Below are 23,350 nucleotides of genomic sequence, written 5' to 3'. Positions count from 1 at the left end.
GATAATTTAAGCACTGTATATTCTGCATCATTATTATTATATCTATTATTAAATAATATGTTAATTTTCTGAGACAAATATATTGTGATTAAATGTTGTTTTTTTGCATCATTCTTCCTGATATATCATCAACATCACTTATTGTATAATTGTGTTTTCAGTGTTTGTTTAGAAGAACCACTGCACAGAACAACTTGGCTGTCATTCATGTGAATTTAACATTTTTAATTTCCAGTGAAACCATTATTATTGTGGGCGAAAAAAATCGTGGGCCTTGGAAATACTCAGTACTAATGTATATCTGGACAGATGAACAGACATGTATTGACCGACAGACGTAAAAACAGACTTTTGGATAAACATATGGACAGATGTTTGTATATTTGGACTGTCGTACGTGTGGATGTAAAGATGGACAGATGTGGATTTACAGAACATATATAGGGGTGTCAAACTGGTCCAGAAAAGGGCCGAGACGGTACAGATTTTTGATCCAACCAGTCAAGCACAAATGAGTTAACCAATCAGGTGTCGGCTTAAACAAGCAACACCTGACTGACAATCAATTGATTACTGTATCCAGACGCCTGATTGGTTCAACTATATGTGCCTGAATGGTTAGATCCAAAACCTGCACCGTCTCGGCCCTTTTCTGGACCAGTTTGACACCTGCGAAAAGTGACACGGACAGGGGTCCGGAATGACATTGAGAGATAGAAAGATGTACAAAAATTTAAGGTGAAGGTTCTAGGTTTGTGAAAACCTGGTGTACCTGTTCAGAGAAGAAGCAGAAGCCCTTGTCTTCTCGGATACATTCGTACGTCTCCCCCAGCAGCGGGTTGAATGGCTTACTTCCTGCTCTGTAGTAAGTGGATGAGTAGCCTGAGACAGCGAACGCAGCGACCAGAACCTGAGTCAAAACACGGCGACAATAACAAGATAGGATTAGCGAGGTGGTATTAACCAGCTTTGTCACGGCTGAGCCAAACATCAGCGTTATATATAAGGGGGCAGAAATTGTGTGTCAGACTCCAGGGATAATGATACGGTGATGAAGGTTTACCATGCGCTCAAAAGGATCCTCGGTTTCAGCCGCCTTGTCCAGCAGCTCGCTGTACTCCAGCTCCTCACACATGCGCTGCAGCGTGTTCAGCGGCTCGTTCAGCTCCACCGGCATGGACACTTTGGACAGATCCTTCCCGATGTTGTTCCTCAGGATGTTCCAGAGGTTGATGTTGCTGGTGTCGGGACACGGAGCCGGCAGGCAGGTGCGGCGTCCGTTTCTAAAGGCACAGCCAGCAAAGTCTCCGTTCGCCACTGAAAGAATAATAAGTACAAGCTCAGGATGAAAACAATTAAAAGTGTTAATTAAACCATCCTTAAATGTTTTCTTATCTTTTTAAGGCCATAATAAGGTAAGGTAAGGTAAGGTAAGGTAAAACTTTATTGATCCCTCAGGAGGTCTCCTTTGGGAAATTGTTTTTTACCAATAGCCAGCAATTTTTGATAAACAATAAAAAATAATACATAAAAAATAAAATAAGAAGAACATAAAGAGGAAGAACAAGATGACACAATCTAAGTCTAAAGACAAAGACAAAGGACATAGGTCAAGGAAAGAAAAACAACAAAGACAAAGATACAAAGACTAACATGGAACAGAACATCCAGATACTTTCACTCCACTCCTGCCCCCGAACTCAGAATTGTACAATTTAATAGCCCGAGGGATGAATGAGTCCCTGAGTCTATTTGTTTTGCACCTGGGTAGGAGCATTCGTGCACTCATTCTGCTTCTCTGCTCACTGATGACGGTGTTCAGAGGATGACTGTCATCATCCATGATGGACAGTAGTTTGTTCAATGATATCCTCTCAGCAACTGTCACCAGTGAGTCCAGCTTCATTCCAATGGATAATGGATACAATCCAAGACCCATTTTTTTGTGGAAGGTGGTGTTTTCTTTTTACTTTTTTTTTACTGGAGCCTTAAATTGTAAAACTATTGTCAGTCTTTTACAACTTGAAATAATTCTGCTCTGACTATTTTTTTATCACTGTTATCTTTTCAGATTAAAATATTTCAAACTTAAGTTTAAGTTTAAAAAAAAACCCATTTAGACCTTTATAAAACATGTATAAATCTGTTTAAAATAAATATAATTGTTATGGGGAATATATAGACATTTAAACACCCTGTGGATTCCCTGAACTAGGTTTATTAAAATCTTGTTAATGTAATTTTAAAAAGGTGAACAAAAATGTACAAATAAATCGATCTTAAAATCAATTAGACAACAATTTGTATTTCATATAATAAAGAAATTATTTTCTTAAAAAACCTTTTTTACTTTCGAATTAATAACATTTGAAATGTATACTTTGTTTCTACAATTTTAAATGTATTCTTCTTGTTTCAAACTTCCTTAGATTCAAAGCAGTCTGTAGTCGGACACTGACTCACTGCTGGCTCAAGAGCTCCAGCATGTGATGCATGTTCACGACCTCCCGGCTTGTTCTTCCGGCAAACTGGTGTGATTGTATAACTGACCGGGTCACTTCACTCCTGATTCTTATTGCTCATGACAGCAATAAAAAAAAACGAAAATCAAGTCCAGTTTGAGTTCATATGCTCAGATTGTTTCAGAGACGTTGAGGTGAGACTCCATCCTCACACTGCAGTCTCGCAGACGAATGATCTGAAAGTGTGGTGTTGGTTTGACGCAGAAGAAGAAACTCTCTAAGTACATTTAACAAAGAGTTGGACATACTTTGTCTGGAGACATTATCGGTCACGCTGGCGTTGTCCTCGGAAATGTTATCGCTCACATCGCTGACGTATGACTCATCGTCTGAGCCCTGTGAGGGGAGCAGGTACAAGCGGTGAGTCAGCAGCGTCGGACACAGACACTGATGGTACAATAAGAGGTCTTAAACACACAAACGCACACAAAGACACACACGATGACTGCGGCACGCCGCCGGCCACCAAACTGCAGCAGGCCGAACTGTCTCAGTGCAGTGGAGTGAGAGAATCCAGAGATTAGCTTTATATTTAGCAAACATGAAGAGGCCACTTATGCTGCAGGGGAGAAGAAATTCAGCCACTTCACTAAAGCGATGTTCTCCGTGTGACCTCGGGGCAAAGTTCAACTCTGACTGGCGCTCCTGGCTCTCACTTAAGTCACGCACAACTAGAAACAGACTCTAATTACCCACGACTTGGGTTGATGAGGTTTCATGATACAGTCGCCTCATTTTCAAACGCCCACTAGATGGAACTATCTGCTCTGTTATCTTTGGCTCTGAAACCATATCATTATGACACTGTATCATGAAACCTCATCAAGTAAAAGAACTACAAAATTAAAATATCCTTATCGTCTTTTGCTGGGAATTAATCCTAATTTATTTAATGCAAATAATAATTCAAAACATATGATCACATTAAATGAGATAAAGTGTCTACAGAGCTGTTCCTCAGTTCCACATTTATAAGAGTGGAAAGCACATAATTTTCTCAAAATGTGTTTTCATCACAGAAAACGATATGTTAAAGTGTAGGTTTTTTTCTTTTCATGTAAACTGGGAGAAATTGAATAGTAGGTTTCTTTGATACTGTAGAATTGTATTGCTTCCAAGCAGCCAAGAAGCGTCGCCAGATCTGGACGATAGTCTTTAGTATAAACTCACAAAATAAAACTTGCCCAAATTAATAAGAAAAATAAATCCTCTAATACACAACAAAACATGTTTAAATGGTACATTGCTGCCGCCAGAGATGTGGGTTGATGTAAACCCCTGTCTAGCACATCAAAATGTCTTCAGCAGCCCCTCATGTTAGCATCACGTTTGATTGACTCGACAAGTCTAGTCTGACAGCAGAGAGAGTAAAACAATCATATCGACCCCTGGACGATTGCGTATTCCTGGGGAACCCTGTTATTTCCTTTCTGCGCTCAACAACATTTGTCTTTTTTGTTTTTTTCCAAGTTTCCGTTAATATTGAAACCTGTCGAGCTGCACTGACCACTTGGACACCACAGATGGTTGGACGGTGTTGGAGAACAAAGGTTTAGAAAACAAAACAAAACAGTTTTTTAACGGAATTTGTTATTTCTTAGCACCTGGTCTACTTCATCCCCCATTCACTTGACTTTACGGCTCTGCTCGTAAAACCTGTTATGACACCAGAACGCTTCTATTGTGGACCGGCCCCCCACCATGGTCTCAACAACTCCGGAGCCTCCTTGAGAGAATAGATTGCTCTTCCCTGAGCTGCAGCGAAGGTGCGATTCATCTCTCAGGAGAGTGATCTGTCAACCAGATTCAACGTTCGCCACCAGGACGACCAAACTAATGGCTCTTCGGGGACTGCATGTGTTTAGAGGTGTCACTCTGAGGGAGGTCGACACGGAGCTGAATTGTTTTCATATCAGAATATCCATAAAAAGTCTGGGCCGAGCTGCTCAAGCGTTTAACTGCCGCAATTCTACACAAGTGTCCCGACTTTATTCTGATTTAACGGCTTGAGTCATTGTTATTCCAAGATAAATTTGATTTTTCAACTTTATAACACAGTGAGACGTGTAAACAGACTCAAGCACGAGATGTAGAATTTGAAGTATTTGACATATTCGCAATAAAAAACGTCTCCTCTGGTTGACAAGTCAGTGTCCAGGGGCTTCATGGACTAAGAGTGTAAGTGCATGTACTTTTCCACCTTTTCCATGTTCCGATCAAGAATGAAAAGAGTGTGAAAATGACTTCTCGATGGGTCTATAGCTGTCATATTCACATGTCTGTTACTCTGGCAGCACTTAGTTGAGAAGTGCACATCAGAGACTCATTACTGATAAACATTGATTAAAAAAATCAACTCGTGTTTGAATGACACGGCTGGCTATTAAAGTAATTGCAAACCTAGAAATATTTTTCTCATTCTGATCCTTGGTGATTATGACCACATTATTATTTTATATTGAATGTTTTTCACCAGCCATTTCACTCGGTTCATAAAGTAAGTGCAAGAGTTATAGGCTTGTTTTCATAATAAAACGAACAGAATGATCTGATGGCTTTAACTCTATTAGAGCCGTAGTAGACGTTCTTTTATTTTGAGCCTCCATTAAAATGGAACATTCGGGCAGGACGTCAGCGGTAAACATCAATTGTGGATCCAGAAAGTCCAAAATAAAACGCTTTGTGCAACCAGGATATTCACATTCTAAAAATGTAATACGGATACGTTTGTGTGTGTGTGTCTGTGTGTGTGTGTGTTTGTATTGAGCATGTGAGCCCAAAAATCGAATCACATGGAAGATCAGTTAATCTTTGGATTGTCATCATTAGTTAGCGCATTATGTTACTGTTTTGCAGTCTTATTTTTGTTCAAATTAATCTCAAGATGAAAAGCCCCTCATCGTCTTTGTGAGAAAAGTATTGTTCATAGTTTTATAAATTTTATAACCCCAAATGTAAAATATAAACATTAACACTGGAGTCCGTCTGAACTCATTTACAACAGTGTGATCCATGTTTTATATATATTTTAAAAAAAATTAACAAATAGAAACTATTAATCCAGTTTAAATTCATGTTTTTTCATCTTGTTTTCTTCTGGTCACGTAGAGCTGAAACCCAGGTTCTGGTTGATTTAAACGTGATTGACATATTTAAATGAGGACGTGGAAAGGGATGAACCTGTTTGTGCTGAACTCCATATTGATTTGGATGTACAAAGGAAAAGTGCTGAATATTCTTGTGGGTTGACCCTTTTCTGGGTTTGAGTGGATGCTTGTTTTTAGTTGGAATTTATTATTTCTTCGTAAATCAGCTGTTTTTAGCTGCTGTGGTAGGACTTGAAACATTCCTGAACTGAAAACTAAACTACCGGTAACATTACTTTATGATGATATGTCAAGCCCTGTGTGCGTCGTCACTAAAGGATTTACTTTGCGGCGATCTGATCCTCCTTCTCTGCACACAACTCTTACCTCATTCTCTGACGAGCTGGCTGACAGCAGCACTTCTTGGGCGTCAAAGAACTCGGAGACAGACTCCGACATGGAGAGACGACTCTCATTAGAGGCCTGCTGAGTCAGAGGAATCCCCATCTGCTCCACCGCCTGAGGAGAAAACAAACAAGCGTGTAGGATTTTACAACAACGTCGGAAAAAACCAAATGTTTTGCTACAACAGCTAAATTCACAGATAATAATCTGCAGAAGTGAGAAACGCGATTCTTCGTATTGCTCAACGTTTTCCGCCACCAGGACTGATTGATGTCGCGTCTATTCTGCGGCAGAGATTAAGTCTGTGATCAGTCATTTTACCAATTAACCCGCACGCCTGCGCGCGTGATCATTTATTCCAGGAAGTCGGAGTCAACTGGAAAAGCCATCAATCACAAGGATACACAGGATGCAAATCAATGAAAACATTGACGAACGCAGGAAGTAAACACCGGCATCGCTGAAGAGTCGCTCTTGGATGCGTTAATCCATCAAGAGGTAGAAAAACAGCCTTGTTACGTCACGTTCGCTCACCTCGTCTGCCGTGGAGATGATGTTGACGCTGACGACTTGTTCCGACAGCACGGACTCGGAGTGGATGCGGTTGAGGCGAGTCCGGAGCTCTGCGTTCTGCGACAAGGCCTGAATGAAGACAGATTCGCAGAGGGAAGTCCGGCGACGTCACATGACACAAGAACACTGAACTCGAAATTGCCAAGTGACTTGTGTCAACATACTCGAATAGAAGATGTATGTTGTATGTTAGATGATATCATATATACTTGGCTGTGCTGTTCCAATTGTCAAATATAATGTTAAGAGTTTTAATGCAATCGTGTTGAAGCTAGCTAGTGATGTCAATGGCATTTATCCAATCAGGTTTGTGGTATCAAATGTGCTAGCCAATCAGCACTCTAGTCAGTAATGAGTAGCTAGCTGGCCTCACGTAAACTGTACATGTACGTGCCCTGTGATTGGATAAACACTTCGTTAGCAGCAAAGAATATTTCAAAATATACACCATGGCTGAAGGAGAAATGAAAGATTTGGTTGAGGACATTACATTTTACTTTTCTTGGTTGCCTACTTTTAATGCTGAATGAGACATTATTGATGGGTTTTCTCTGGAAATTAAGTGTTGCTTGAACAGCCTATATTATAGATTGATGTGTTTGTGTGATATTCCAGCCCTGATGTCATATTGACGCTGTTATGATTAAGTATTAAGTATGATGTCGCTGCTGGCCTCAAGCTGTAGTGCAACAAATAGTAATAGTAAATAGTAAAACACATTTTTTGTCTATCTCAAATTATAAATACAATAATTAATTTCTAAATTACAACAATATTGATTTGGACGGATGGTAATTCAAATGGAAATTTGGCCTAAAATTGATTAACCTCTATTAAACCTCCAAAGATTGTGATTCTTTCCCTGGTATAAACAAATCAACAAATATAACTTTAATTCACCCTGAACCTCAGACTATGTTCTTTAAAAGTACAAAACTGAATCCATAACTACTCAACAAAATGATAAGCAGCTGACCATGATGTGATTTTGTGAAGCTGACATCATTGAAAATGTAAAAAACATTATTTCACTTTTGAGATTGGAGACACCAGCAGATGCCTCTGGACGTTTTTTATTAGAAATCTAATAACGTGGTCACACAAAAGTTTAATTAAAGCAGGAAACCAGTACAACAATTGTAAGAGCAACAGATGACGCAACCCTTGAGCAGCAGAGTTCAAGTGTTCAGCACATTTCTATCTTTCAACCATGAAAGCGAGAGAAGATGATTTGACTTCATGACTTCCTCGACGCAGCTTTCATCTCATTTTTAATGAGTGTAGGGAGAGGAACAGCGTGGTCGAGCTAAGATACTTTTATCACAGCATTTTGGTGCCTTTAAACTTTTGAAATGTGTCACTTTGCTAACGGACAGACGCCGACAGTAGCTCCTCACCTGTGACAGAGACTTCCTGAGAGAGTTGATCTGGTCACACTGCTCCTGCTCCGACACGATCTGCTTGATCCTTTCCTTCTCTATCGCCACGGTGTTGAAGGCCGACTTGAGCAGCGAGTGGACTGTAAATCATCCAGAAATCACCTTTTTATAACAATGATTTCCATGTGGTTTGAAAGTCACGTAAACATGTGAAAGGGTTTAGCAATTGGAATGAAATGTGAAAAACTGATCTCAGGGAAAGAATCAGGTGACAGATAGTTACGTGAGCGACACTTGGAAAGACATGGAGACGTTTACGTAATAATGTCACGTCCCCACAGCAGTCTCAGCTGACTCATGATGCTTCATGTCTTCTCTTAAGCTTCCAAAACGTATCATAAAAGACCGTCCCCTCAAATAAAAGACGCCGCAAATATAAAAGTTTACACAGACTAACAACTATATTGTATCTCCGTATCCATCAGCTAAAAGGTTTTTCCCCGAACACTTATATTTTTTTATTGATTAAAATCCTTCTAAAACTACGATACAAGCATCAAAATAAAACTTGTGCCCCCTTCTTTGCTCCACCCTCTCCGTCTCTCTTCTTCCCCCTTTGTCTCTTCTCACTACCAACACTAGTCTGGTTCTGCTTGAGGTTTCTGCCTGTTAAAAAGGAGATTTTCCTCACCCACTCATTGCTTCATCTTCTATGATATAGTGTTATTTAAACTGATAACCTCGATATGATTTGAAGGATTTGAAGAACATCTACCCCACCTTTAGAAATCAATAATTGTAATATTAAGGTTAACAAACGGGGCTTATCCAATTTTATGTATGTATGTTTCCTCGAGTATTTCAACACATCAATGCCAGGAGGCTGAAGAAAGGTAATACTGCAGCGTTACTACTGTAAAGCAAGTTCAAATCTGTTCACACCTTCCTGTGCAATTGTGCAGAACTCCTCCTGAAGCTTGTTGTAGTCGCTGGCACTCTCCGCGCTGTCGGTGAGCCGTGACACGGAGGGCTGGAAGTCCACCAGCTCACCGCAGAGGTTTGGGTTGGACGAGTGGAGGCGGACCGGAGACATGCTCGCGGAGTGAGGAACCTGAAGGAGCAGAAGAAAGGAGAGTGTTGTCCGAGCGTGTTTGTCTAAACGTTTCTAAGATTCTGTCACAGTGTGAGACAAAGCAGGCTGGTGTGAGCGTTCCATGAGAAGCCACAAGAGCAAAAATGTGTTTTCAGATGTCACGACTGTTTGACTCCACTAACCTTAATGCTCATGACAAGATGTAAACACCATCCAATTTTTTATTTATTTTTAATAATATTATTTTGGACAATAGTTCCGCAAATACTGACAATTTGTCAGTGTGTAGCAGTTAATCCTCTTTAAGGAGCATGTATACGACTTCCAAGTTTCACTTTCTGACTGAAAAAATATTTAGTGGCTGCTCTCGCTTTGTTATCTTCAAATAAGTTTGACAGCTGGTTAGCATGCTCCACCAAGGAGGTCCTTAAGTAGCAATGTTCTTTATCTGTTAGGAAAATAAATGGAATCTTCTTAATGTGTGTGTTGAGATTAAACTATAAGGGAATGGTGACACAGGGTGATGGAATGGCTGATTCAATTTAGGTTATTATCTGCAGCTCCATCTGGATTCAATGTGGTTTTGAAGAATTGGTCAATGACTTGTCAGGCACAGTTGCCAAGCTATATCGATATATCGCTTCAATAACACAATTAAAATTTTAAAAAGCTGATATTTGAACATATTTTCAAAACAAATGAAAGCAGTTACAACTTCATCAAAAGTCATGTAGTCTGTAAATTCTGCAACACCAGAGTCGACCAATACTACAAATATATCCTTGTGCCTACAGTATCGCAATATATTGTATTGTTGCCCCTGTATCTTGATACGTACTTTATCGCCAGATTCCTGCAAATACACAGCCCTACCATCTGGCGTTGCTAACGGCTTGATAACTTGCTAAACTTCACCAGTTGGGATTTGGTATTTTCACCCCCAGCGATATTTCTCTTTGTATCCGCAGTAAACGCAATGTAGAGGTTATGCTGAGTTGAAAAGTGTTGCCCTTCGATGTGGGAGCGGGAGATGTGACACATCTGGGGCAGCAGAGTTTCAGCTTCAATGTGTTTCTAGTGACAAATATAAAGCAACATCTTTAGCATTTAAATCTACGGTTGGAAAAGCTGTAGTTTGGTGAAAGTTGCAGTGAATTTTAATTAAATTCTTCTGATCTTTGACTTTCAACTAAGCAGTAGTCTTTTTTCTGGAAGCCGCATGGATGCGAGTAGCTCTACAAATCTTGTTTGGTGTAAAGACATCTTGAGACTTTCTAGTTGCTCATAAATAAAACACACTTTCTCATTTTAATTTTTAGTTTTTCGATTATTGAAATGTGTTGTTGAAGAGTGAAAATGTGAAGATTGATACCTGGAGCTGGAATTTTGGATCTTTGCCGACACTTTTAGTTCTCCATCTTCTGTTCAAGCGCTTTTCCTTTTTTGACAATTCTACACAATTGGTCTACGTGGCACACATGGATGAAAATATGCAGAGTTTGGTTAAAATAACAGCACACAACAGCCAGGAAAGCAGATGAACGCGTGGTGAGCAGGTGTTGCATGAGATGAATGTAGTGGCAGTGATGGCAACATGCTGGTCAGTAAGTAAAGCGGGGAGAGTTATTTTGTTTAAAAGTTGTTTTTGTGTTTTCTACCTGCATGTCTGTGAAGTTAGGAGCTGACTGCGTCCGCTGTAAAATCTCCAGACTCTGCAGCAGCCGGCTCAGTTCGGTCAGGTTCGACTGGCACCTTGAAAGCTCTTAAATGTAAACACACTGTTGTTCAGGCTTCGTTCATTCCTCCAGTATCAGCCATGTTACTGACCCTCTGCGCACTTGTCCATCTCCTCTGACTCTTCCAGCCAAGCGACCACTTTGCTCTGACCGTTACTGTATGAGACAGGCAGGCTGCTGCTGCTGCCACTGCTGGGGGCGACAGGCGGCCATGACAGGTTGCTCGTCTTGGTCGGCTGTGGAAGGAGCAGTTGGGCCATTAAGGGTTCATTGGAACAGAACACAGCAAAAAGTCGCATTAGATATCCAGGAAAACAAGCTTGAATATGAGCAGCTCTCTTATGTGAGTGCAGGTGTTCTTAAATACTTTTGCTCTCTGGATGTGGCAGTTAATTCTGCCTCCAGGATTACAGTGTTTGGTTTAAGCTGTTCAGGAGAGCTAATCAGCCGCGTTGACTCGCTTGCTCACCTCTGAAGTCTCACACGATGTCAACACAGCAGATTCTGCTGCCGAACACTTAAACACAACCCTTCTTCTTATAAAATCAATAAACAATTGAAGATTTTCTATTTAACTTGTCGATGAAAACTTGATTTGAAACAACTTTAATAAAAAAATAAATAAACTTATTCTAGAGTTTATTTTATTAAGGGGGCATTACTTGATTAATTAACGTAAATAAATGGATTTAAAATAAAATCTTAAATAAGTTATTCCCTTTTTAGTGGGCCAAAAGTAGGCGAACAATGACAGGCAAGCACCTAAGAAACTAAATACATGAATTTCATTACAAGTGTGCTAAAAGTGTATTGTGAGAAACAGAATATTGTTTCAAAAATAAACATAAATTTAGCCAATCAAGTCAAACCTCAGAAGCCCAGATGTCAGTTCTAAAATAAACCAATCGGCTGCTATTTGAGGTTTTGATTGTGGCTCCCTCCTGACTCATGTTGCTAATGTTAGTTGGTTGTTTACAATGAATTCCCACAGGGCTGCACATGTTCTTTATTTATGTTTTGTAGTTATGTTGAAGCGCAGTTCTGCAGGGTTATTTCAAGCTGTCAGGAACATTTCTACACACTTCATAGGAGGGTCAGATTAATACACACACACGATCAGGCCGCGGGCCCCCTGGGGTCTAATTATTCCAGAGCAACACACCTTGCCGTCCTGCCCCATGCGTGAGGTAGGTTTCGGGGATTCCATGGCAGCTGGTGGAGGGAACGGTCTCGTGGTGGCCTCCCGAGGAGAACGCACAATCTCGTTCTGGCGGTAGAGCCGGTGATGACGCAACTTGGAAACCCAGGCTTCGAAGATATCCTGGGATTTGACCTAAACCAAAAAGAAATTTATAAAGTAATTTTTTCTTCACATGAGTAATGAGCAAAAGGCTCCGTCAGCGTTACCTTCAGGTGATAGATGTGCTCTTCGGTGTCCAGGTCGATGCGTCTGGCCTTCTTTTTGATGGACATGACTGATAACCCGACGTCGATGCTGCCGTGAAGTTTCCCTTTTTGGATCTGATGAAGATGTTTTATGATCATATGTACTGTACGTTTGTTCTGATCCTTCAAGTATACATATCTGAATGATTGATACGGACTTAAAAATAATATATGTTTTATAAATGCATCTTTTGAATGGATTTCATTACACACGGTTCAGGGAATATTTTCATCATAATCCATCTATCCAGTTGCTACCACAAAAATCTATTAAAATAGTAACATAGTAAATAGTAAAGTGTCTGGAGATGCCATGTTATGATTCAACACTTAAATAAAATACAATTGAAATTATTTGAATTGAATTAGGAGTAGAAACATCAAATCCACTGAACCTCTCCTTCAATTGCCAGCGCCTTTGAGCAACTTAGTGGTCCAAAGTGTTGCGTTTTACTATCAATTTAGAGGATCTACCACTACATTCCTACTTAAGTTAAGTAAGAACTGATACTGTCTGAATGAATGATGAGCTACCAGACACAGTATGGATCAATTTAGTCGTTTGCATTAAGAAAATAATTAACACACCAGGCTGCCAGTTAATTGTGTGAAATGCTGCGTTTACTTACATCGATTGGAGACTTGGAGTACTTCAACATTCCGTTATCCAGAACGAAGAAACGCTGCACAGAAATGATCATCAGAGGATTATGTTTCTTCATCTAAGGTTTATCTTATCTTAAAGCAGACATAGGAGGACCACAAACGCGGACGAGATTCAACTGAACATGTGTCAAAGGTTACAAAATATCTGTACAATTACTCTTGATCTATGTGCCAGTCCTACCACAGCACCTGGACACTGACTTTACACAAGTGAATAATAAAAGTGCAGGAGTGGAACTTTTGTTTTTGTTAATTTGTCAAACAGTTCCCATCATCTCACTGAGGACTGCTGAGCGGATTATTTATGCCCCTCTGCCCCTCTATCCAAGAACTTTAAAGGTCCAGAACCATGAAGAGAGCATGGAACCTCTTCTGCCCCCATAGGCAGGTGCTCAAACCACAATACCAGCCATTTTACCTTTAAAAACAGATCAAACCTGTGTCACTTGCCACTATCTCCACTTTTTATGATTTTGCACTATGCTTGTATATGTTTTGTATATGTATTATTGTAATTTAGCCTATTTTATTTATACTTTTATTTTTATTTCAACTAAATTAAGTTTATATTTACAATATGTATAGTAGGTGAATAAAGCTGTTTCCATTATATCATGTTGGTTTACTCTAAGCATGATAGAAAGCTGAAAAATAAAAGTGTGTTTTTGAGTTTGTCTTAGTAAAACTGTAAAGCAGTCATAAACTCTATAAGTCTAGTTTCAGCATTTTATTTCTTAGTTTACTTTAGTGTTGTGTTCTCCACACGTGGCTCTCACCTTATGCCATCCTTTCAAGGGCCATTTCCGCTTCTTCAGCATGAACCCCTCGTGCTTCTCTGGCCTCTGGACGTTGTTCTGACCGATTTTCAGCCCTTCGATGATTTCCCAGCTGTCTGCCTCCTGGAAGACACAATCCACAATCATTTTGTGCCCCTATTGTCCCGCTGAGCAAGATACATTCTTTTAAGTTTCTTTTGCTCATAATATTTCAGGAATTTCCTCTTGTGTGTTCAGCACTTGTGGCCCATATTTCCTGAGTCGGCTCTTTCAAGAGTCTAACCAAGAGCGGGGAGACGGCAGATCACGTTGGAGGAGGTACGAAATGAGAAAGTTATTTGTCATCACATGACAAATGACTTTCTGTAGGAAACATGGACCAGATGTCAGTCTCCATGGTGACGGGCATACATATGAAGTTAAATCATGACTCAGCAACTGACTATAGAGCCAAAGTTAGCATCAACCTTAACCAAAATGAATCACTTCAGCCACGGTACTCAGTGAAGGCTGAGTGTTCAACCATTTTTAACTCTTTAATGTGTCGACCAGTTAAGCAGGTTGATCAGTTAATGAGGTCATACGTCACCTCCAATCGCTCGTGTTTGAGCAGCGAAGACAACCAGGAAGCAGCTTCTCTAGGTCTAACTGTCTATTACGCTGATGTAATTCTTCAGAGGTCACACTTCCTTTCAATGTTCAACCCACGCATTCAACAATGAGTAATGCACAAATTCTATTTGTTTCAACAACACTGAATATATTTCCTCTCCGCAAATCAATGACTAGATCCCGCTTTAGCGTTAAGTACTGCTAAAGTGGAATGATTCAGTGTAAGAGCCACATACAGCACACGCTGCAGAAAACGGATCGTGCTGAATGAGCCCATTGCGTTTCTCGGTCGACCTTTTATAGACTGAAAATAACCGCCTTAATTGGACTCCTGGACAAATTCCACTTGTCATTGATTAAGTTGCTGATTCACAGATAATATCATAAGTGTAGCTCAAAACAATCTCATGTAACCTTAAAAGAACCCCTTTTTGTAATGTGTCATATTTTACAATAAAAAGTTCCGGTAGATGATATTCATTGCGTGCGTGGGGTAAGCTAAATTCAGAATTCAGAAGAAGTTTGCTGGTTTGCTACAAGCTTAAGCCAATGTTTGTCTTTTCGGTATGGCATTTCTATGTCCTTCCTCTGAATTCATGGGTTACACTGGAGTTAAAAGAGGTTGATTGACTACTCAAAATTGTTTGTATGAATAGATGTTTTTCTCTTTTCTTGTTCATCTTGTTCAGGGTATCCCCTGCCTCTCGCCCTAAGCAGCTGGGATAGGCTTTAGGCACTCCGATTGTGGAATAAGCAGTAAGTAAATGTCTGCAACCCACTTTAAAGCGTCTCCGCAACACACCTGTAGATCCAGACCCAAGAGATAAGAACCACTGATTTAAGATACTTGGAAGAACTGGTCGTAATCCCTTCAGTTGCAAAGTGGAATAAATCATCTGCAGAAATATAAGAAAACATCCTGAAGTAAAGCTCTTTCCATTCTGGGTCTAACCACAAGTAGTGTTGACCCTCTGTACAGCTAATTTGCAGAGAAAGTGAAGAGATGTTCTTTTGTAGGATAAAGTTCCTCAGATTTTGTATTTCTGCTGCTTCCTATTAAAACAAATCTTCATGGTTGGGTCGCTTCCCTTTCTTTTCTGCCTGCTCTCTACATAAATTGAGCAGAAAATTCTACCTCTGCTTCAGGTTCTTTTTATTGTCTCTCATAAAAGCACCAATTTTTAGAAAAGACATTAATGGAAATGATAATGAGCGTAGTGCATATGGATCGTGTCACATTTGACGCCGTACACAAATATTCCATTCATGTGACAGGTAATTAACACCTTCACAGCGCCATCATTTACAGTCTCCATCGACAAATGAGCCAGAGGAAGGAGAAACACTCCTTTGGGACATTTTAGACTGAGTTATCACCACGATTGAGAAGCTTGTGACAAGACGTCTGCTGCTGTGACAGTAATGAACGAAGATAAAAGTGTCACCTCTCTAGAACAGAGAAATACAAGAAGTTCGTCGATAAAACTCCTCGGCTACGGGCTTTACTTTAAGTTCTCAGTACCAATTCTTCAGGAAATCATTATGATGTCATAAAACAAACTGCTGAAAAACAATCAACTCCTTTTCAAACACATAATGGAAAATAGTAACAGTACTAACAGGACCGATACCACCGTGAAGAGTGCATTGAATTGCTGTTTTTATAGTTTATATCACACACTCATTCATGCTAAAAGGCTCCTACTGAACCTTTAAGTCAAATCCCTGCATTTAACTTAATACAGCTGCCTACCAATTCCATGTGATCCATTGAATTTGTATTGATGTGTAAGGATTATGGAAGTAAATCAATGCCATCAGAATATTAAATGGTTTAATTTTTGTTTTTCAAATATTAAAAGGTTGAATTGATTTCAATTATTCAATATTTGTTATAACTTCATTTCAATTATTCAATATTTTTTAATTCAAGGCGTTTAAATTTAATATAAAACAATTAAAAGCGTTTTAAATTCAATATAAAACAATTCAAAGCATTTTAAATTAAATAAAAAACAACAGTTTCCGTTGACGCTTCACACCTGATAAAGCTAATAGGAAGTAGCATGCAGAGCATCCTCCTGATGATCTTTACGTCAATATAACCACAGAACAAGACGTATGGAATTAGCTTTAATCAATGATGAAATATCTTTATCTTGTACAAACTACAGCAAGTAAAGAACAAACCATCACTTTGGCGTAATTTCTGGTTCGTTCGATTATTAAACATCAGAGCTGTGAAGTACTGAAAGCGTTTTATGGCTCTATAGTAGATTCACAGCTAGGTGGGAGAGAGTCTGGAGCTTAACTGCTCTGACATCAGTGAAAACAAACCATAAGTGTGGAGGATCATGAAATCTGTGATAAAATATGAAGAGAGTCACAAATACACTCTGATGTTTCCATCACTGGCCTTGAACCACACAGGTGAATACAACTGTGATCGCAGTGGTCAGGATAATTATTACTACCTGTATGTGTGTCTTAAATCTGACCGGTCTGCTGTTGTGTTCTTCACTGGTCGAGAAAACGTGACTCTACAATGTGGCGACTGGAAACAGCCTGATGAGATTCAATGGTTCATGAAGACAAACCGAACTGTAGAAGACAATCACGTGTATTTTATCTAAGACAAAAAGACAGAATCTTTCACTCCGACATGAGCCTGGTGATCACTAACATCTCTCTGGAAGACAGCGGAGAGTTCTGGTGTGTGATTATGAAAGACAAACGCTATGTGTTCACATCTAAGACCCTTGTAATGTTCGGAGTGCCAGAATGAAAACTAAAATATAGCAAATATTGAATAATTGAAATATTTGAAAAAATAAATTAAACCATTCAATATTCTGATGGCACTGATGTTCTTCCATACATGATTGACTTTACAAAGAAACGGCTAAACATGTTTTCAAACAACTATCTTTTATGATTCGTTAGGGACCATTTTGGGCACCAGTGTTGGATCAGGTTACATTTTAATTTAATTGGGGTCTCTCAAATTTACAGCAAGAAGAATATTAACACACCTTGGCTATCGTTCTCTATGAAGTCAAGAGATTTCGTTCCTAACTAGGAATGACCTGCTGTGTTGTCATGGTTTCTTTCCTGCACATGTATGTGGTGGCTGTTTTTGCTTATGAGCGAGTCTTTGAAGTGAGGATCAGTCGTAGGTGTTGTGTATTGATTTAAAAATGCGGTCTGGATCTCATTAAAACAACATACTTTCATTTCTTCTATGAGTCTTTTCAAGCAAGCTCTGGTGTTTCCTCAAAATCTCCTGAAATCAATGTTAAATGGATAACATTCTAATTACACTTGTTTTCTATTCACCCTCATGTGGGTTAAGGGTGAGATTATTTCAGAGTAATTCCTTTTTAGAGTTATAGGCAAAACATTCTTCACAGACAGGAAACACTCAGGGTATATATCGCTGTGCTCCCAGTCTACTATCTAAACTTAGGGCATTTACTATATTTATCTGGAGTGTTTTCTTGAAATATAGACCTGTTTAAGTTTTTCCCGGAACTAAATTGGCGCACTCAAACGGCCAGAAAATTGAGTGTGGATAGATGCAACACTTTTCAGCCTCAACGACCGCCATCTTAGTGATATAGATGACGCTAAACGGAAGCTACGTCACTTACCACTTATTTTACCACAAAAAAGCACAACAACGATAATAACAAAATGAAAGACAACTAAATAACATTCAATTGATGAAAAGTGCTGTCAAGTGTCTGCAATAGTGTTGCAACTTCCGGTTTCTATCAGCATTAAAAAGTAGTAGCAGAAGCTGTCGGTTAATTTGTATTTAGAATTGTATAAGTGTGTAGCTACAGTGTTTTATTTGGGACAGTAGTATCGCACTAAAATGTGTGTACTGGCCAAGTACGTGCATCTCAATCTGTACTATAAACTAGTACACTCAGAGAAGCGCACAATTTGGTACACAGCCACTGTGTGGTGGTACGATTAAAAAGTCAGTTTCTTAAAGAGAGGTTATATAGCTGTAGTCTTCAACCACTCATAAACCACTCTGAAAAGCTGATTTATTTTGGGGAAAAAAGACAATATTTTCTCTAATGTAGCATTAGCCTTTAACATAACTCAAGATGCGTTTCTCTGTCAAGTTTACTCGCAAAATAAATTGAGTAAAACGCAATCTATACAGGGCCGTCTCGTTGCAGAGAAGCCATTCCAAGAATCCTGCTGAATCCGCATTATGGTGAGATGTATTTTCACGTTTTTTTTTAGGCTTGGTCAGTGAAAACAATGCAGATATCAAACCAGCCCATATTGCAAAAACATCGAGGACCCCTGATCTATAGCATTTGCATACATAAATAAAACCTACTAACCAGGTGCAACTGAAGTGATGAGTTCAATGGGAGGGAGTGAGACAAAGAGCATGTTGTACAGTTTTGAGTTAAAAATGGAATTATATTAGTTGTTCAGTGTTGTTTCACATGGTAATTTTTAACTCAAAATCATCACAAATAAATATTAAAGGGATGGTTCTCCAAAAGAAAATCAAATTTCACCCATTTCCTACTCACCACCCTGTTGAAAGAGGGTTGGGATTATTTTACAGAGTACTCTGTTCCTTTTTAGAGTTATAGGCAAAGTTGTATATCCATTTTAATGTAGCGAGTGGAGCGCACTGGTCCTTTTCTTCATATTCTTAAAAAAAATAAAAAAAAAAAAAAACGCTTAAAAACATCTTTTATTGAAGCCTCAACATTAGGAATTGTTACGAAAAAATGTTTTTTATTTAAAGATTGTTTTTTATGTTTTTTGAGTTGATTGTATAAAGTGATAAATAATAGGGGTATAGTACTCACTATCTTACTCACAGTAATGTTGGAATACATCTTGGAAAGGTTTAAGAAGAATAATCCAGATTACGGACTAACCACACGTGAATATCTTGAGTACTTGGATCACTGTCAGGTACACTATCTTCCTGCATCATTTATCAGTGGAGGCTGCCACATGAATTTTTCACAGGCCTCTTAATGGGTGTTTGAAGCATAGATGCTCGTCTTAATCACTGACAAAATTCAAGAACATGATAAGGCAAACTTTGTGGCTCTCTCAGAACTATGATTTGACTCATTCTCTATATGAAATGGGAATTGATTTTTTTGGCTCTTTCTTACAATTTCGGCAGATTGAACGATTATGCACAATTGATCTATGTTAAGAAGTAGCAAATCATAAAAAACAACAACGTTTAAAATTGATAAGTCATCATCAGCTGCGGCCTGATTCCTTTCCTATGACCCTCCATGGTGCCTTCATGAAATATTCAACAGGTGATGTCAATGGAAAACACGTGATGTCATAGATCCCAGTTTTGGCGTCCAGTTTCGGAGACACAGGATCGCAGTTAGATAAGGACACTCACAGGGTTAAGTTTAAACACCTCATTGGTTATGTTCTCTAATGGATCTCATTAGATGATGAGTGTACAAGCTGGAGACTGTTAAGATGATGAATTCCCACACATACCACTTAAGGTCTTTTATTGTGGATTTTGTGCTACAAACTTTCAAACGTTGTACTATACTTCTTCCAATCACCTTCACCTCTTGATTCCTGCCAAAAGAAATCGTACTTCTTAAGCGACTATTGTGATTTAGTGAAGGGCTGTCAGGCTAAAAGGATGGACAACAAAGAACAGCCTAATTTTGATGGAAAAAGTACAAAAGAATTGGGAAAAAAATAGAAGTCAGATTCTATTCAGAAATTTGATATACATTTAAATACTTTCAAATTATAAGTGGAAAAACTCCCAAAACACTCAAATAAAAAAGACTAAAAACAGAATATTCTATTTAGAGTTGGTTTCTTAATAAATTATACAAAGGGATGCAAAATCAAATGATGAATGATTCAAAAGATGTTACCTAGTCCCATAAGAGCCACGTAAATACTGTCCAAGGGCCCCATGTTGCGTAAAGTAAAGTCATGACGACCGATATCGACCTCCATGACGGTCATGTTTACCTGCCGGCTGTCGCGCTGCGAAGAGGAGGAGGAAGAGGCGCTCTTGTGGACCGGTGTGGCGGTCTTGCTCATCGGCGTGGAGCTCCTCTCCTCAGAGCTCATGGTGCGGCTTTGTGGGCCTCGGTGTTGGTACGACATGGTGGGGGCGCTGGTGGGCGTTGTTGACCTCCCTCAGCGCTGAAGCGGCATCTGAATCTTCTGCTCGATCAAGACGTTCCTGCTCGTCTGGAAGACAAAAAAATAAACGTCATGTTCCCGCTGGAATTTACAGCTCCACTTTACCCCAAAAACTGACATTCCTCTTTGGCAGCAGTGACCAAGTACACGGACTCTCTGTTCTCGTAAAAACCTCCAGAAAGTTTAAGCACAGACTGTTAAACTGGCAAGAACTCGTGGAGCTTACTCACCTCTGTAGGAGTTACTGCTGACTCATTTAGCTTATTTTAAAAGGAACAGTTCCTGCCATCAAAGAGAGCTCTCGAGTAACAACGGGGAGTAAAAGTTTATTCTTGAGAGTTCGTCTCTTCTCTGAAGTTCACCTTCATGGTGTGGAATATATATGCAATCATCCACTTATGAAGACGAATCACTCACATCTGGAAGACACATTTGATAATATTTGCTGCTATTTCAATAATTATATTTTCCCATTTTTTAATAATAAATTCTAGTCCAACATCTATTCTGTCATCCAATCATCCATCTATCCATTCATCACATTATCCAATCATCCATCTTTACATTGAACTATTAATCCATCCATCCATCCATCCATCACATTATCCAATCATCTATCTATCCATTCATCACATTATCCAATCATCCATCTATCCATTCATCACATTATCCAATCATCCATCTTTACATTTATCTATTAATCCATACATCCATCGGTCCTTCCATCCATCGGTCCATCTAACCATCCATCCATCCAACCATCCATCCATCCATCCATCCATCCATCCATCCATCCATCCATCCATCCATCCATCCATCCATCCATCCATCCATCCATCCATCCATCACATTATCCAATCATCCATCTATCCATTCATCACATTATCCAATAATCCATCTTTACATTGATCTATTAATCCATACATCCATCGGTCCTTCCATCCATCGGTCCATCGGTGCATCCAACCATCCATCCATCCATCCATCCATCCATCCATCCATCCATCCATCACATTTTCCAATCATCCATCTATCCATTCATCACATTATCCAATAATCCATCTTTACATTGATCTATTAATCCATACATCCATCGGTCCTTCCATCCATCGGTCCATCGGTCCATCCATCCATCCATCCATCCATCCATCCATCCATCCATCCATCCATCCATCCATCCATCCATCCATCCATCCATCCATCCATCCATCCATCCATCCATCCATCCATCACATTATCCAATCATCCATCTATCCATTCATCACATTATCCAATCATCCATCTTTACATTGATCTATTAATCCATCCGTCAGTCCGTCCACTCATCCATCCATCCATAAGAACTCAACAAAAAAAACGATTCAAGAGAACCAAACTGAGTTTTCTCTGAACTCAGTTTAGAACAAGTGAACAAGTGTTTCTTTCAATGATTGTAATGACAGTTTATTTTTAACTCATAGCAGTTCATAGCTTTATATAAACGTTCAACTGTAAGCATTAATGCATTAGATCTGGTCCAGTTCCCCAACCTTAGACTGAATTAATGTATCAATTATTTTCACAGTCTGGCCTTCAAAGTGTTGAAGGATAAAACGTCAAAGATAAACACCATGATCTGAAAAAAGATGAACGCTCTCGGCATAACCCCGCCACGGTCAACAAAGATCAACTGACTCCAGGCATCATGTGGGCTTTCAGAGAAATCTTACATCAATTATTTTCCCACCAGGAAAACTGTGTGAAATACGGAGATGGCAGGTTTTGATGTTTGTAGTGTGCATTCTGAAAGATTATTTTCATAAAGGCTGACTTACCAAATAAGCTTTTCATTATGCTGGACCTTTCGCTCACACAGCCGTCTCTGCATCATTGAATTATTCAAAACTTGATCTTCATGTTTCTTCAAGTGCACAAGATAATGAGCACAACAACAAAAAAAATCAATAATTTTTCTATTTTAATTTCAGCCATCATCCCAGCAGGCCCTTTCTTCTTCCTTTCCAGCTCATCATCACACTCCAGCCGTTTCGATTTGTAACGACAGAGAAAGACAGAAAAGTTATATCTTAGATGCATTTAACAGATTAAAAGGATGTTGGCAACATGTGGCCCTCTGTGTTCAATAAAGTTCCTGTAATGATATTAAAACAGAATTGATGGTCAACTTTCAGTATTATTTAAATATCTTTATTCAACTGCAGAAATATTTTCAATATCATTATTATTTATCTTTAAATAACTTAGTTTTTGTTTTATCCCCTTCCCTTTCAGTTTTTTTTTTACCAAATCATGAACATATTTACACTTTTGCACTAGCTATAGTTAAATAAGGTGGCGCAGTTGTTAGAGTGATCGCCTTGTACTCCGGTTTCCTCCCACAGTACAAAAACATACAAAGGTAGAATGGGTGAAAGGTCAGATTGGCGACGTGTTCAGGGTGTCCCCAGCCTCTCGCCAAAAGAAATACTATAGATATACTCCAGACCCCATCAACCCCTCGGGTATAAGAGATCAAAAAACGAACGAATGAAGGAATATTACTCTCAGAATTATCCATTATAAAAAATAAATTAATACATTTTGACATGAACTATTTTATATCTTGCAAAGATATATATTAGTTTTTTGGTTTTCAGCTTTATATTTAGCTTTCTGTCTATAATCACCTAGCTTCTCAAAAGTATTTTAAATACATATTAAAGGACAGGATCCGAGGGACATGTGGAGACAGAGTTGGGGAGAACTGTTTCGTTTTGGACTGAAGAGACAGTGTTGTACAGTATTTTCCTCACAAAGATAAAGGTCTGACAGCCCTAACTACTGTTTATTTCTTACTGTTTGTGTTTCTTCTATTGAATGTTCAA

At 39.1% G+C, this 23,350-nt stretch overlaps 1 protein-coding gene across 2 annotated transcripts in view; it reads right to left on the bottom strand.

Annotated features, from left to right (window-relative positions):
* The window catches only part of osbpl6 (oxysterol binding protein-like 6), a 33,810-nt gene that overhangs the window by 4,760 nt on the left and 5,700 nt on the right, over window positions 1-23,350 (bottom strand). Inside the window, exons 2-16 of one of the 2 annotated variants that reach the window (XM_087803667.1) lie at window positions 20,310-20,534; window positions 13,683-13,805; window positions 12,870-12,923; window positions 12,202-12,315; window positions 11,957-12,127; window positions 10,886-11,030; window positions 10,717-10,820; window positions 10,431-10,523; window positions 8,908-9,076; window positions 7,984-8,105; window positions 6,548-6,655; window positions 5,996-6,127; window positions 2,771-2,858; window positions 1,064-1,317; window positions 773-910 (exon numbers count right to left, since the gene is read on the bottom strand). In XM_087803667.1, coding sequence (XP_087659793.1) covers window positions 773-910; window positions 1,064-1,317; window positions 2,771-2,858; window positions 5,996-6,127; window positions 6,548-6,655; window positions 7,984-8,105; window positions 8,908-9,076; window positions 10,431-10,523; window positions 10,717-10,820; window positions 10,886-11,030; window positions 11,957-12,127; window positions 12,202-12,315; window positions 12,870-12,923; window positions 13,683-13,805; window positions 20,310-20,447 — 1,953 coding nt within the window. In that variant the 5' untranslated portion in view covers window positions 20,448-20,534. The remainder of the gene's footprint in view (window positions 1-772; window positions 911-1,063; window positions 1,318-2,770; window positions 2,859-5,995; window positions 6,128-6,547; window positions 6,656-7,983; window positions 8,106-8,907; window positions 9,077-10,430; window positions 10,524-10,716; window positions 10,821-10,885; window positions 11,031-11,956; window positions 12,128-12,201; window positions 12,316-12,869; window positions 12,924-13,682; window positions 13,806-20,309; window positions 20,535-23,350) is intronic. The other variant, XM_087803668.1, reaches the window with a different exon arrangement.

Source organism: Callionymus lyra, chromosome 12 (genome assembly GCF_982586985.1).
Source record: "Callionymus lyra chromosome 12, fCalLyr1.hap1.1, whole genome shotgun sequence".
In the NCBI taxonomy this organism is placed as follows: domain Eukaryota; kingdom Metazoa; phylum Chordata; class Actinopteri; order Syngnathiformes; family Callionymidae; genus Callionymus; species Callionymus lyra.
The sequence above is the reverse complement of the archived record's forward strand: the minus strand, read 5'-3'. Positions and strand labels throughout refer to the sequence as shown.